Genomic DNA, 16,810 nt, shown 5'->3' with positions numbered 1-16,810 from the left:
TACTGATCGGCATTTCATGTTAACGTGCTGATTATGCAGCAAGTCAGGGGGGGGGTGATCAGTAACTTTGTGAACATGAAACAACAATGACACATTGCAGATACATGGTGCATTTAGGTGATCGATGCAAGAGGCAAACAACTGATTTGTTTTCCAAGAAAACACCACAGAGCAGCTTTAATCAAAACTTAATATTTCATACTGTTTACATAATTTCCAGGTTGTAACTACACGCCGTGTTTCTGTTTCAGCTGCTGCAAGGTGACAAATGATTAATGAGTTTCCGTTATTTACAACTTGGGGTACCTGCAAGCAATAAAAGTGCAACTTAATTTGATAAAGGGATTTAAAGGGTTTAAAATTTATATGCAAATGCACAACAAGGCTTGTATCTGACATGTTTCTCAAGTGCTAGATTTCCATTGTTTCTACAATGAGATTCTTTTGATAAGCAAACAATTATTGACAACACTAATGTTGTGAGCCTATGTATAGGCTCAATGCAACAAATTAGCTTTAATCCAGGGAACTGATTGTGAATATTTACTACGACTACACAGGTTGCCTTAAGTGTTGGAATCAATACATTATAAACTAACATGTGAAGGAGGCCAATTGTAAAACAATCATATTAAAATTTAAACGTGCAGTTACAGATCCTTTCCCAAAAGAAAAAAATATATTAGTACAAGATCTGCAGTGTCTATATCCTGTTAGCAAAATGAATGTAGCTTTAACAAGAGCAAAATGAGCTTAAAAGTTGCTATTTAACTCAATGCATGGAAGGATTAATACAACAACGCATTATTAGTGGGGTAAAACTAACCTGTCTCACGACGGTCTAAAACCAGCTTATGTTCCCCATTTCTGGGTGAACAATCCAACGCTTAGGGAATTCTGTTTCACAATGGCAGGAAGAGCCATTATTAAAGGATCAAAAAGCGGTGTCGCTATGAACACAAGCAACGTTTCTGACACCTCCTGCTGAAAGCCCAAAAAGTTAGAAGGCTCATGAGGGCCCGCTTTCACAGTCTGTACTCGTACTGAAAATCAAGTTCTAGCAAGCTCTTCCCCTCCTGCTCTCTTCTGCTAATCGGCTAACCTGTCACAGCAACACTATGCAAATACAACCGTATGCACATTAAGCCAAACGGAAAAGTCTTTAAAGAAACGCAAGACTTACTTTTTTTTCAGTAACTAATGAAGTACTGCCACCACCTTTCATAGAAACAGTATTTAAGTGGTAGTTTTCAGCAACTTGTACGCCACTGCTGTTCAATACCGAATGCTTCAAAGAGCCCCTACAATTAAAGACAGATAACGTTTTAATTCATTTTTGTATCTTTTCAAAACTTTCCAGTCATTACACATTTGGAAAAAAAAATATGCAAAAACTAACCCAAAGTGTTTCACTGTAATTCTCAGCTGCACCAAAATACAAGAGACAAGAAAAGCTTAAAAGCAGATGCAGATTTGCTCTTTCTATTCTCCTCTGCCTTTTCACTTCTTCACTTCTGAGGCACCGACGACTTGATTCTTGTATTACGCAGAGGAACTACAGAATGGGAAAAAAGGTGAAAGTAGTAACTGGGAGTAAGTTGTCCCTGAGCTGAACAAGGTTTGATGATATGATGTTTGATTCCTTAATGTTCTTTCATGATCGTCGGCGTTCAGATGGTAACTGTGCCGCGGAGTTTAAAGGTGCCACCTCAAACGTCTCTCTTCTCTTCCTTCCTGTCCTCTCCTGCTGTGGAAATAACAACGCTACCTTTCTTTTGTACTCCCGTCTAAGCAGGCGATGGTGTTGCTATGGCAACCACTTACTAGCTGTGATATGCCATACAATCTCTCCTGATTTTAGCCCCCTCCTTCTCTCTTTCTTAGTGTATTTATCTTGCTGCTCTCCTTCAGTCTAATTCCTCCTCTCATGCCCCCTTCCACAGTCCTCAGTACACACCAAAACAATCTTTGATCTCTGCTTGGTGTTAATCGCAGATTTATCCTCCACAAAGGCACCACGGGGGCAGTAAAGGAAAAGAGGATTCTACTGTGGTGAATCATGGCACATATTCAGATTTGCCACAAGCATACCGAGAATGGCCAGCAGATTTTGGATCAGCCACAAAAGGAGGCATGGGTATGCACTTTTCAAAGAAAGAATGTAGAGAACATTTGGCTTTTTTTAACTGGGTCCATCATCAAGTCGAAGATGAAGTTGGGAATTTATTGTGTTTTGTTTCTACACATTTGTCAGTTGCACATCCATGTTGCCAGTGTTCTGCTCCCCCCCCATCCCCATCCCAGAGGTCCTGGAGCTGGACTGAGATCTGATTCCTGTGGCGGTCATGTGAGGACAGTAAAACTATGCTGAGGAGACTGTTTGAGGCGATTCACACTTTGTGGTTAAATTATCTTGCTGGAAGTGCCCATTTGAAAATGGCACATGGCAGTCATAAAGGGACGGACATGGTCACTAGGACAACAGCAGTAAGCTAAGCTGTGGCATTTAGACAGCACTCATTTGGCATGAAGGGTACCAAAAGCGTGCCAAGCGAATATTCCAAACAACTTTATACCAGCGGCAGCAGTCTGAATCGTTGAGATAAAGCAAGATGGATCTAAGCGTTCGCGGTGTGTATGCCAATTCTGGCTTGCTCAATTAAGTCATCTGATAAACTTTACCTATTATCAAGTGTCCAACTGTGAGTCCCTGAAAAGTTTCACCCTTAGCATGACATTCTTATCTGACATTTGTGACTTCTAGGTAGGCATCCGCCACATTTGCATATTTTACTTGTGACATGTGATTACTGTTGCCCATCTTTATCGCAAACACTCTTGTCCAACCTCGGGTCTTTTGGGTAAAACCAACTACCACACACCTTTCCCATTCCAGTGCTTCGATTTAAACCTCAACAATTCATCCACAGCCAGGCAGACATACCTAAATATTTTGTGTTGCGGCCGCATTATTAGCTGCTCAGATACTTTATACTTCGAAGAGGTGTACTTCATGTTGGTGAGAATATGTGCAAAAGTACAGTATGTGGATCCCAGTTGCTGTGCTGTTGAAAATTGTGCATACATGCAATACTTGACTTTAGTTTCATGGTTTTCAAATTCTACATGGATGAGCTTCCCTTTCCTGTGGGCCCATTCTGTTTTCTAACACATACAAGTTTAAATGAACAAAACATTTTCATACAGGATACAAAAGTGTCATGATGAAAAACGAGAAATATACTGTACTTTGTGCTTGGAGTCATCTTTTTGTATCTTTACCAAGAAAATGGGGGGAAGAATCAGACAAAATTCCAGTCTAGCTTTTCTTGTACAATTCATCCCATTATAATTCAGGTTTAGCTGAATACATGCTGTCTATGTGCAGAGATGAGTCTACTCAACAGCAATAGTGTCCAAGAGAAAAAAAAAACATTTACATATCAGAGAAAAAGTCCAAGGCTATAAATAATATGATTCCTATCAAACTTTTCATATATATATATATATATATATATATATATATATATATAGCAGACTTCAAATAGTGAGTCTCCTCAGAGCCCCCAAACTTCAGGTAACAAGTTACAACTTGTGGCATAACAGTTTGATTAAACTTGTTTGAGTGAAAATTCCCTGTAAACTTTGTAGGATTGTAATGCGAAAGATTCAGACCATTCGCAATCTCACTGGCATTTCTCGATGCGAATACAGAGTGGGAATTGGGAATGTGCACTCTTCAGGGATTTGAGGAGCTGCAAGAGACACTCTGAATGCCGTGTGGCTGTTGAACAGAGTTGTGTATCTCGCCTCACCAGTACATACCCGGGAAGCTATCATCTATAGTATTATGTGTGTATTGCTTAGTGCACAAACCTGCAAAAGTGTGAAATATCTTACTGAATTTCAGCCAAGACTCTTCTCACATACTTATTTTTGCAAGTGCACACTCCAGTGCAATTCTCTGTCTATGCAATACCTCTTCAACAAGAACAAAGAAAGTAAAAAAATAAAAAAATAAACATTTATATTCACTGCAGGTGGATGCTGATGTCCTATAAAGCAGCAGCCAAAAGATATGGACAAGCTCCGTGTTAGAATAAACACTGGATAACTTTCGGGTAATACGAAAAAATAAGTAATTAAAAAGCAATGAGTTCCTTCAAACTTTGTTAATATTTGACACTGGCATAGTATTTGGCAATGTAAACTGGCCACAATATAAGCCAAAACTCACATTATTTACTTTTTTTTTTTTTTTAACAAATGAAGCCCATGACTGTGCTCTAGTTCAAAGATTTGTGCCATATTGAAAAAGGTGATAATGACAAACCTAAAAGTTTTGGATCGTGTTTATAACTGCTTCCATTGATCAACAAACTTAGTCCCAAATATCCATCAGACACTACAGCGGCTTAACTCCAGCGTCACAGCAGCTTTTTAAATCCCCCTTAAAACGCTGATAAATACCAGGTAAAAGTAGCTCGAAACAAACAAGAGGTTGTGTACCCTGGTGCCATCACTGAGAGTGGGAAAAAGAGATTGGAAACACCTGAAGCAGCAGCTCATTCATGAACCAGGTAATTCGTTATTTTAATGACCTGGCTAAAAGGCTACAGCTTTGTTAAAGTGCTCAATGCGCACTCCTTAATCGCAGCACATAAAAGTGCACACATAACTGTAAATGACATGTGTGTAATCACCTTTCTTCTACTGTCACATAGAGGAAAAGCTCCACAAAATATAAATTAACAAACAAGCTTGAGCATTGCAGTATGAGTGCAGCCCAGCTTTTGCAATAATTGAGAAAAGTGGTTACATTTTGAAATGATTGCTAAAAGCAAATTAAAGCCGCTGACTTAATCCTCCTCTGTGAATGCAGACTTGAAGACTTTTGTCAACAGAATAATAACATTAGGGGGAAATATTTACTTTTTATTACTACTGTGCAGGACAACTTAGCAGAAAAGAGGAACTCCATCCTCTTACTGTAAAATCTGCTATTTTTAGTTGCGATGACAAAATTGTATTCTTCTTCAATCTTAGAAACTCAATTATCTTCAATACTGGGTGCCATGAGAGAGCTGGAACTTATCCCGACTGACTTGTATAGTGCATATTTACTGCTACAGCGGACTCCAGTTGTTGCATGATCAGTCATCTTAGTAACCAAACGTAAGAGCGAGGACTGTCATTCTTCCTCAATTTTCTTATTCCAAGGTCATTCTTTGTTTTTGATCGTTTTGATCTTTGAACTTATGTTCCCATTTTTAATAAAATACTTCATTCGATTGCCTACAATTAATAGGCAGCATGTATTGACATATATTGTCTTTTGATTTCTCGATGTTACAATCAATCAAGTTGTGCACATTTAGTCCACGAGAAGGTCAACAAATATGGGGAACCCAATACATTTTTTAAAATTAGAAACAAGGGGGAGGCAAAAAAGATCAAATCCGAGGTTAACCGGGGTGGAGTGTGAGCAGCTGTGCCTTCTTGATACTTGTTGGGCAAACATATTTCATTTAGGACTTGAATCTGTAATTATCTTTCTGTTTGTGGGTGGAAAGTCAAAATCTTTGCATCAGTACAAATACATTCAAGTGCAGTGGCCTCGTCGGAAGAGTTACGTTCACTGTCTACCATTTTTGTTTGCCAATCAGAAAAAACTATCACTGGACGTACAAGACATGTTACATGACAATAGCATTCGCATGGAGATAAAATCTAAAAATAAATGAATTTCACAGGTATGGGTAAAAATGAACAGCATGCTGGTGGGCAGCAGTGATACATTACCTTTTGGGTGCAATGTTTTTTGTTTGCTTGGTTTTGTTCTATTTTTGGGGGGCGGAGGGGTGTTAAATGTTTTTAATCTAAATAGTTATTTCAAGTGGCAAAAGGTTTTGGTTGTGTTCTTGGGAAAAGGTGGGTCATGATTGCATAGCCCACCTACACTTATCAAAAATAAAATACTTAAAGCGCTGTCTCGGTAAGAAAATTCAATTAATAAATGAGCTGAGTGCTCACTAAGCTCATCTTGCGAGTGTCTTTCGACAGCCTACATATACGGTAATTAGATGTTAATATAACATATTCATTATGACAGGACTATATGAAGGCACATTTTAATTTCTCTAGGGGATGCAGCAAGAGCTCGTCGTTCCAAACCAGGGTTGAATCCAATGAAGAACTTCATCCTTGATAATGGAAACAGCGGTTATTGTGCAGTGGTTCAGCTCCTTTCACCAATTATTAAAGATCGTTCGCCACCAATTCCTCGAGTAGTGACTTTGCTACAGCAAAAACTGATGCATGCAACAGTACAGTGTAAATAAGTATAGACTAACCCTTTGGTGGCTTAGTGCTCCTGTACCAGGCTGTGTCCATCACTGAAGCACAACAAACCATAAAATTTGCAAAGGTTGCTAGTGTGGCACAATTCGTGAAGGCTGCCTGGTAGTCTCGTGATTAACATGGATTAGATTGTTGTGCTAATTTATGTTGCAATTCATATGATTTACAGTCTAATTTAAAACTGTGTCAAATAGGGTAATGCTCACTAATGGTTACTGAATCATTATTCACCCAGAAACTTCATTAGGCTGAACTAACAAAGAATGTTTACTTTTGGTGAAGTTTCTTTAATCTTGCTCTGGCTTGGTAATCTCACTACTGTCATCGAGCCTGAGGTTATTTATTGTTGACTTACTGTCAAGGAGCACTTACTGCTTGAACTTACAAGTGTTTTCTGAGGTGGAAATTCCACAAAATGGCCAAGGATCAAGGAGTTGAGCCAAGTGTCACAAATAACCCTGCAGTGGATTAGAGGGACTTAACTCATGTCAGGCTGTATATGTACAGTATAAGAAAGGCTTGAATTTACTTGTTTGGTACTTCAAGGTGATACACACAGCTGGATAAGGATTAAAAGACAGTCATAATGGGGGGTCTGGACAGCCTTTGCAAGATTCTATTTGAAGGCTTTCACTGTAGCCAGAGAAGAGACTGCTATTTCAGGAACTGGCAGGACTTACTCGATTACTTTTGATCATCCCAAAGCACAAATTGAGCTTCTTGATAAAAGTCATGCGATGATGATCATCTCTTGACTGCTGCGTGCCGATGGGATTCAAACGTTGACCTTTCAGGCTTCGGAGGCCACCGCTGCCTCTTTTATAGCTGTTGTAATACTGTTGGTTCTAGATCACTATTAAAGTAACACTTGTTAGAAACACATTTTTTTTCCCTCTATTTTTCATTCAAAACATGGTATCTACTACCAAATATCATTTTAAATGTCAGTTTCCACCTAGCTAATTTCAATGCTGTAAATACATGATCGGTTTTAATAAAACATGAAAAGAAAACTTGATTACATCACATGGGTTTGTTGATTACTGCTTGTTATAGCTGGTTATGTGAATGCTAAAAGATGTCAAAACATTAAGGCAAAAAACATAATCTTGTCCCACTTCAATATGTGCCCCTGAGCTTTACATTGCATTCCTGTAACACAATGTAAAGGTTAAAAGTATCAGTGTCTGCTCAGTTTTGTCATAATTTAATGCAAGACATGCACTGGTTTTTTTAGAAAACGTCCTCACTGATGACCTGACACAAACAAGCAGCAGTGAGATCCAATACACACTTCAGTGGCACCATTAGAAACTTTCTCCGGTGTTGCTCTGAATGGTACCAGCCAAATTATTGTTCCAGAAGGCTGATTTGAATGGGAGGCAGTTAGAGAAAGACTTCCTTCCAAGCCTTCTGGCGTGAATGTGCAAATCACCGCCAGAGCAAATCCAGCTCAAGTGTCTCCCAGAGGGCAACTTTATTACCTCACCTCCCGTACAATTTATGACACAACACCAAAAGGGTAAATTTCTGATAACGTAGCCAGGCTCCTCCGACACTAACGAGTGGCTGCAGCGAGAATTTACCATCACTCACACAACCCCCCCCCCACACACACACACACACACTTTTCATATTGCTTCTTAAAAGCTTCACAGAGAAGCAATTTGGCAAGAAAAATGTGTGCCAAAAGTGTAATGTGGAAAAAAAGCTGAATTTAAATTGGTCCCACTACGACGTACATACAGGCATGCATTTAAGACTCCATAAACTTTTAAAGTAATCTTACTTCAAAAGAGGTTGATAGGCTAATGGAAACAACAAGGGCTCAGCATGCATCATAACATCTTTCTTCTGGAAAATAGGCAGACCGCAGCAAAGTTTCACCTTTAGATAGAACACAGAGTCCATCCCTGAAAAATGTTCTGATCTCTGTGTCTCTGTGGTCTTCAAAAACACTCGTAATTACGAAGGATAAGTTGAGTGTGAGGTGTCCTAATGAGACACGGAGGAGAAAGGGCTGATGGGAGTTGCTAGGAAAGACTCAGTACTGCTGCAGAGAGAGTCCACATGATAAAGCTCCACAACCGTCTAATACAGAGTGAAGTGGTCAGGGTACAAGTCAAAACCTACAAGTGTGTGGCATTTAAAGAGACGCTTAGTCTTTTCACTATCAAACAAGGAGTTTGAAAGGCGGCCGAGATCACGCCGGTGTCAGAGTAATCCAGTGCTGCAGTCTCTGAAAACACTCTTAAAGCATAATTGCCACTTTCCATACACATTCTATACTCGACACGTCAAACTATTTCTTTTTATCCCCACGACAATACAGCTGGATGCGTTATTATAGATGCAGTTTATTGAAAAAGTACATACAGAGTCAGGACTGGACAATGAAGTGAATTATAGTGTTACAGAGGTTTTGACAGCTTCTCTTTGTGTTACTTTTAAAAGTTGCACGCAAACACAAGAGACAAGGCCATAGGTTAGTGTTCTTCCCACATAATTATAAAGCTAACTGCTAACAAGGGCACATTATAAAGTTCTGATCATAATCTGCTCAAAGTATGCATTTTTGCTGAGTCTGACTGTTGCATATCAGTAAACTCCAGTGGGAGTCTGTTTTAGCCATGCTCCACCATGGAATATACTGTTCCTCTAAGCATAAAATACCATCACACATCATAAATGCCTTGTTTTGCAGCCGGTAGAGCATTGCTGACTGAAATAAAGTTTAAAAAATAAATAAATATTCAGGCCCTGCAGAGTGAGTTGAACTGAGAGAAGCTGAGGCAGATCACAGAAAGTATTCTCAATGGAAACCCTACAAAAGTAGGGTCAGCTATCCCATGCTACATCTGCTATGATGTGGCATGGGAGCATTTTGTCATCAATGAAGGAAACTCACCAGCAGTGTACCCCACTAACATGTGTGAGGAAACGCAGTTTAGTCTCCCATTGATAGACAAAGTGATTATTGATTGCTGCTGCCTATCAGAACAGATATAAGCAGCATGGCTGCCATCTTAGATGAGGACCTGCTTTGCCTGTAGTGTATTCACTTCTACTGAAGGTTTCTGAACAATTAAAAAAAATAAAAAATCATGAACCAGTGAATTTTTTCAACCAATTATGTGGTTTTATTTGGTACAAATGGCAGACATGTAGTCATGGTCCAGGATTCTTTTGTACATTTAAATTAGGCCTTTCAGACTTCCTGTACTGGCGGTAAAGCAGGAACCCAGGTTGCCTGTCTCTCCTGTAGCTCACCTAATGCTTCTTAGTCGGTTAATGGCAGTAATAGAGTGCTTCTTTCACTTTAATTAGCTTAATTAGTATTTAAATGTCCTTTATAAATAAACTTCCACACGTTGCAGATCACAATTTGATGATCTTTAAATATTTCAATCTTTCTTCTATAACAGTCTTTTGTTCGACTCTTAAGGTTGAACCTGAGAATGTAATTGAGGTGGAAAACAAAAATCGACATCATTTCGCATCAATGGTTAAAAGATTAATGTATCTAATAGTTGCCAATAGATTCCCCAGCACTCCACAAACCCATTAACTAATAACTGTTAGTTTGATAGTAAATCGCGGGTAGGTTATTTCGATTTTTTCAAACTATTACCACCAGACAGGGATTTGAAAAATATAGATATCCTTTTAACTTCAATTATCTATATTGACCATTTATTCAATACTTGATCAAATCTGTGAGCATTTCACACATTTGAGTTAAATTAATAGTGGTTAAAACAATTACACATAGAACAATTAGACCATAGAAGATCAAAAAAATAAACCTGATTGTGATTAATCAATCGAGAAATATTCTCATTGGTGTGTTGTAAACCTTTCTGGATGAATGCATGACTGCGCCTGAGTGAAACAGGCTGAATATTTGATGCAAAAAAAAACTGGGTAGAATATTAGTGCAGGTCAATATTACTTTATTTGGACACATCAAACAAACTCACTGGGCCTCGACATTACCAAAACAATGAAAGCATCAAGTGAGGACCTAATGAAATGATCAATTTTTATATATATATATATATATTTCTGTGTATGTTGTCATTATTGTTGGTAAAGTTAGCCAACAGTACATGTTCAGCCACAGAAGCACCAACGAGAGTTACAGCAGTGTCAACAACGAGGGTTCGTTGTATCCTAAATTAAAAGCCTGCTCATTTATGAATGCAGTCACACAACCATAGAGAAAATTAGTTTCCGCTGGAAAACGCATTTTTATCAAGTGTAAATGGTTGTTTGCATTTCAAAACATAGACCTATTTCATTACAAAAAAGGGCTTTGTTAACTGGGAAGTAAGCAAGTTAAAAACACATAGGCGAAATTAAATAAATAAAAGTCCATGGCTGCTCTACTGTTTATATTTGGATAGCAGGGATGCTACACGAACCACAAAGGCAGAATTATGCTGGGCTCCCTGGTGTGAATTGTCATTAAAAGTTTTCTTGGAGCAAAACGCGACACAATAAAATGGCAGACAAAGTCATTAATATAAACCACCTGTCCTCAGAGATCTGCTGTGCATTTATCTTACCTTGTTTCCTTCCACTCCATAATGAATTAACTTTTGTCTAAATTAGGTCTTTGAATGAACTATTCTAAAGAGCCATCATGGTCTCATGGAGTAAACACACATTGTAATACCACAAGCATCATTAAGATATTCACAGGACTATTCCCTGCACCCATATGTGTGTTGATTTAAACAGATAAGTGATACTGTGCATAGAACAGTGCTTAAGTTAAGAAAATGATTAGAGACAGTGGCTTTCCAAAGTAGTAATCCATCTGCCAGAGCCACTTCATCCAAATCTGGGCTCCAGGAAGCTGGAACATAACCCAGCTGGATGAAGCACGAGCGATACCGTGAACCGCTGGGTAAACCCTGCAGTTGCTCAACTTACCTTCCAACCTCACACTATTTTCCTCTGATATGTGAATTTGCCTCCTGGAAAAGGATTTTTCACATAAATGCTGGTTGAGATTCTGGCCCTCCTAATGCATTTGAGACCGTTAAATGTAGATAAGATTAAATGCACAGGTAGTGTTGATATGCACCAAATAGTCCAATTAAGCTCTGTTGTACGCCATGGTAGGTCAAGAACCACTCTGCTAATTAAAGAGAAATCACAGTTCATAATCACTTTGAGACACGGAGGACTGGAAATATCAAGATGTTTGAAAGCTTCCTCGAGTTCAGCCGAAGAAATAAATCAAACGCACTGACGAAGCCGGCTCTCAAGAGAACTGCCAGCAGTGCTTCCTCAAGTTTAAGCAGCTGCTGCTGCTTTTCGACATTAACTTTTGGGAGATTTCGTATTTTTCTTTATAGTGGAGATACTTCAGAGAATCCCACCCACTGGGAGAACATGCAAACTCCGAAGAGAAAGCTCAACCCCAATCCGAGCCATCAAGCTGTGAGGCAAAAGTGATAACCATCACTAAGAAATGAAAGTGGATGAGCTTGAACGAAGTAGAAAGTGCTGGTAAAACTGTTGCCCATTCATTCAACATTCTGAGCAAGATTATATCACATCTGGTTTGAGATGAGTCAGCCCATCATTAAGTTTTGTTTTCTTAACAGAGCAATCAAAGAAGCAAATTCCATCACTATGCTCAAGAAACAAGGGACACAGTGGTTCATCAATCAGACAGTTTGGGATCATTTGCACAAAAGAAAATCAACGTAGGTGAGATGCCAGAGAACAAACAACAGGGAGCAGAGTAAAACAACGGGGAAGAAGCTGCAGAGAAACCAGAAAGGAGCAGCACAACCCAAACACCACTAATTACTGAGAGATCTTTTATTAACCGGTCATCAAAGTTATGAAAGAAAAGTAAAACTAATTACGTCCTGAGTACATCGCTGCCATAAAGAGCAAAATCAGTATCACATAATTCCATGAAACAAACTCCTTATGTCCCCCATTCTCTGATTAAAAGGATCAGGCAGTAAAACATTTTACAACTTTTTTAACCGAAACAGCCACAAAAAGTCAACGATCTCGGTTGAGAAAAACTGGTCGTAGCGCCATGATGCAGTCTTAAAGTTGTGCAAATGGAGACAGAAAAATAATGTGGGTTGTCTATCCATCCAACTCTATCTAATTTAGAGGGGAGCTGGAGCCATTCCCAACTGATTGTGGACATTTCCAGGGTAAACTCAGTCCATCACAGTGCAGACTCCGAGTGCAAGGCAATCTCACATGCTCACATTCAAACCTGCAGCCAATTTTGAGCCGCTGATTAACCTGAAATGATGTTTTTGGACAGTGGAAATAAACCACAGTCCCCTGATGAAATCAATCTGGGTTGTTTAACTTTTGTTTTTGTTTTTTTGCAACAAACATTCAAAGTTTTACAACTTTGTCTTTACTATAGTTGTACACATTAGTAATTGTCAAATTACTAATAATATTATTTCTTAAACCAAGTGACTAACTTTTTGGTAGTCCAATGTCTTTTATTACATATTGAGAAAAACTTTTGAGAGAAAAACAGTGATATTATGAAAAACAAACACAAGAAAATGCTCAAAACAAAAGTAATCTGTACTTTATTCTGTGATCTACTGCTTTACTTCATTTGATCAGAATAGTGTACGAAAGACAACAGATGGACACGCTGTGACCTCACAAGATTTGCACAATAAAGGCATCACTTTGACTTTAAAAGTGGTAGAAGTTTTCTCTAATACAGGTAGTGTTGTGGTCTCACAGAGTAACAAAATTAATAACACATAGTCTGGATTACTATATCTAAATGTGACGATTTCTCAACATGTTTGTCATGGCAAGCGGAAAGCAGTGCACTAACAACGGCCATTTTATTGATTATTTTATTGAAATCTTGCAGTTTGCGTCATGTGCTGAGATTTATCAACCCGAGGGAAGATAAATCTTAGATTTTTGAGCAAAACACCCACTTTTACATTTATATGACAATAAACAAAAGCCTTATGTTTATGACAAAGTTGGAGGTGGTACCGTTTCTACATTAATGTTAAACTTCAGACAAGAACTTTTTTTTAATGCTGTTTAGTACAACACAATAATAACTGTATAATTCTATACTGTGTGCTATCTGACACTTGTTTTCCAATAAATATAGTGATTACAGTTTGTATTTTTATGACAAATGAGAGAAAATCACAAATATTTTCCATATGGAAATGTCTTGAAAGCGTCCATATAAAGCATGTTCTGCAAATAACCCTAAAATGATGCATTCCAGCTTGAATGTATGACGTTACACAACGTTCAGACTATTGAAAAAAAAAAGTATGTAAACACGTGACAACTCTACAACAAACATCTGAATGTAGGCCCAATCACATTCTCTTCCACCCCAAATATACATGCCAATAAAAAGTCACACTATGACACAGAAATGTTCAGCAATACTATAAATATAAACTGTTGCTCCAAATAGTGAAAATTAATGAATGCAACCAGATTAATTAACTCTGTAGATCGGATATCAAAACATACTGTATGTACACGTAGATGTGACTTTCGGTTTTAACTTACCCTTTGTTTCAAAAAGGAGGCAAGCTCACTATAGCTAATTAAACTTCCGATTATTGATTAAAACACAAACGTTTACACATTTATAACAGTGACAAAACTGAGCTCCCTACAGTTGTGTACTTTATTTTCACACAGGAAGCTTTTTTCAGTGTTTTTCACCACATGAACTTCTGCTCAAAAAGTGACTATAAACATTTCCATCCAGATAAATCAAATGTAAATCCAACACGAAAACATGTTTACAATCAGATGTGACTTTCGGCTTTAATCGCCTTTCTTCCTGCGGGTGAATAATCGTTTTGAGCAAAACACGATCTTCGATATATTCATAACAATGTCAAACAAAAGCCTTGTTTTCATGACAAAGTTGAGAGTGGTTTAGTTACTTTTAATAAAATAAATAGACAGTCCCCTGAAAGCAGAAGCAGCTCGAACGGAGGTGCATTCAGCACCATGGACAGCAGCCGGCAAAACTTTACAGCACCAAAGTCAGTGTTAAACAAAGACTAATGCCTTTTAACGCGAGCTTGGTTTGATTTAAAAAAGAAAATTCTAAACATGTGTAAAGTCTGGAGGAGCCTGGCTGCACCTGCCTTATCCAGCAAGTAGCCTCAGACACCTGGAGCTATAGCCAAACCACGTGTGTAAGAACAGGAGGAGGGTAAAAAAAACAAAAAACCACTCATGAATGAACATTCAAAGCATGAAAGTGAAGCTGCAATAGCTGGAAATGAGTGAGAAAGATTTGTTTTTAGCATGTGGATGCTACGAGGCCCGCCATGACAACATTAAGACATGCTCAGTGCAGATGCAGCAGCACGCGCTAGCAACGCCAGGTGAAGTCAATTAGCAACGAGACTGAATAATTAGGAGGAATTCGAAACATCTGCGCGCTCAGGATATTTGCCGTTGTTGTTATTTCAGCTGCGGTATGAACCGAGGTGTGTAGCCGGGCCTTAGCTGGTAAACAGATGCTCCGGTGTAGTGATGGGGACGGTGAGAAGCTTTAATCCGCCTGATGAGCGAGGCTAATGAGGCTAATGAGCCGCTCGGACCGCCGCGCTTCCAAACACTCACCCAGGACGAAGAAGGGCAGCTCGGTGTTTTCCAGGTCGTCCACGACCACGACGTCTCCGGGAAAATCGTTCCTCACGGAGAAGAGCAGCTTGGGCTCGGAGGCCGACGGACTGTGCATGATGCTCAGGTCGTTCTCCCGCAGAAACGGCAGCGCCGACACGGTGACGCTCTTCATCTTGCACTCGGTGTCCTGGTTCTGGTCCTCGTCCCCGTTAAGACACCGGACATCGGCGGCTAGGATGGCCAGGAGGAGCCAGACGAGCCCCGGCAGCGGCAGCCCCATGTTGATGCTCGCCATCTCCCGTCTCTACGCTCAGCTTCTCTGCCTTCCTTCCGTCGCTCAGCCCGGCGGATGAGTGAGGAGGGGGCGCGCACTCCGCCGGCGGGCTCTCGCAGTGTGGGAAACAAACGCTTCTTGTTTTACTCGTATGATCAATCGCTGGATTTCAACACTGAGCGCGTGTGAGCTCGTGTTGGAATGCCGATGACCCCTTTTACTGCAATTGATCGACAAACTCTCCAAATGGCTCTCTAATGTCTGATTATAGATTACCAACAGGATATGCGCCCTGGGGGTGTCCTCACCAAAAGCCCCACCATTTGTAATTTAAATATTGTTTGGCTTTTTTTTTTTTTTTTTTCTTCCAAAGTTGCATTTCATCTGTTTGTAATTCAAATGAGCATCTTTATCAGTTTGTCTGTGCTTTTTAATCGGGTGGACACTCCACAAGGAGCATGGATGGACGTCCAAAGTTTGTCCCGCAACTACTGATAAAACATTTTATAAGATGCTATCATTACAATCAGGCAGCATGGAGAGACCGAAACGAGGCATACAAGAGGTCCTCCAGGACTATAGGATTGGAGAAAGCTGCCCTGAATGTCTTATGTTTCCCTGCTCCAATACACCCGATTCCAATGAGCATCTGAATCCTACAGGGCAACCCTGTTGGATGAAGCAGTATGGAGGGATGGATCATGCACAAAAATCATTATTAAAACTCAAATGAGTGTCTGCCGTATAGACACGCCTTTATTCACAAAATCACTTTGACTGAAAAGCAAGACTACTACAATCTATTAGTGGATATGTTAATAGTTCCATCCGAATAAATTCAAATACATTCACACCTCAATGGTGACAGCTGCCGTGCAAGGTGCTCAACCTCCATTCAGAGCAATTTGAGGAACTTCTCACAAACAAAACCAGGAATGGAAGAGCTGATCAACTGCTTGCAGGACAGCCGAAACCACAATTTCCATGTAAAATAGTTCTTCACTGATAAAAAAAAAAAAAAGAAATGAAATGCTAAGGCAATAATACAACAGGCATTGTTGGATTTTTGCATGTAGGCAAGCACAAAACATTGCTGTGAATGGTATATTGCACTGTATCAATCACAACAGATGTCCAGCATATGTTTATGTTTGCATTTTAATTGGAAATGCCAGAACAGAAGAAAACTTTAGTGCATTTGAAGTGCTTTGAAATTTGGCTGGTTTTGAAAATACGAATATTTCTTCTTCTTTGAAGAGAGCCAGCATGATCTACTCTTAATAACAGTGTATATGTAGTGTGTTTTAATATTTGGCCTATCTCAAGTACTTTATCGGTAAAGTATATTTTGGGATGAACATCCGCAATTGGAAAGTGAAATTTTCAGGACCCCTTTATGATTCAACTTAAATGCAAGCTAAACAAACATAGCATCTATTCTACACCTGTGTTCCACTGTGAAAGGCTACACGGTGGAAAATATCCTGGATTAAACCCAGAACCACCTCCTTGATAAATATAGTGGGATGACAT

General features: G+C 39.3%; 1 protein-coding gene across 3 annotated transcripts in view; it reads right to left on the bottom strand.

The window, feature by feature from the left end:
* Positions 1 to 15,358, bottom strand: part of astn1 (astrotactin 1) — a gene marked incomplete at its 3' end in the record, with an annotated part of 367,742 nt that extends 352,384 nt beyond the window's left edge. For 2 of the 3 annotated variants that reach the window (XM_080461072.1, XM_080461073.1), the window contains exon 1: positions 15,001 to 15,358. In XM_080461072.1, the coding sequence (XP_080317198.1) occupies positions 15,001 to 15,298 (298 nt within the window). In that variant the 5' untranslated portion in view covers positions 15,299 to 15,358. The remainder of the gene's footprint in view (positions 1 to 15,000) is intronic. The other variant, XM_080461074.1, reaches the window with a different exon arrangement.
* Between the last annotated feature and the right edge of the window lie 1,452 nt (positions 15,359 to 16,810).

The sequence above is a fragment of the Lipophrys pholis genome, assembly GCF_963383615.2.
Source record: "Lipophrys pholis genome assembly, chromosome: 1".
NCBI lineage: Eukaryota > Metazoa > Chordata > Actinopteri > Blenniiformes > Blenniidae > Lipophrys > Lipophrys pholis.
This window is presented reverse-complemented; position numbering and strand designations above follow the sequence as displayed.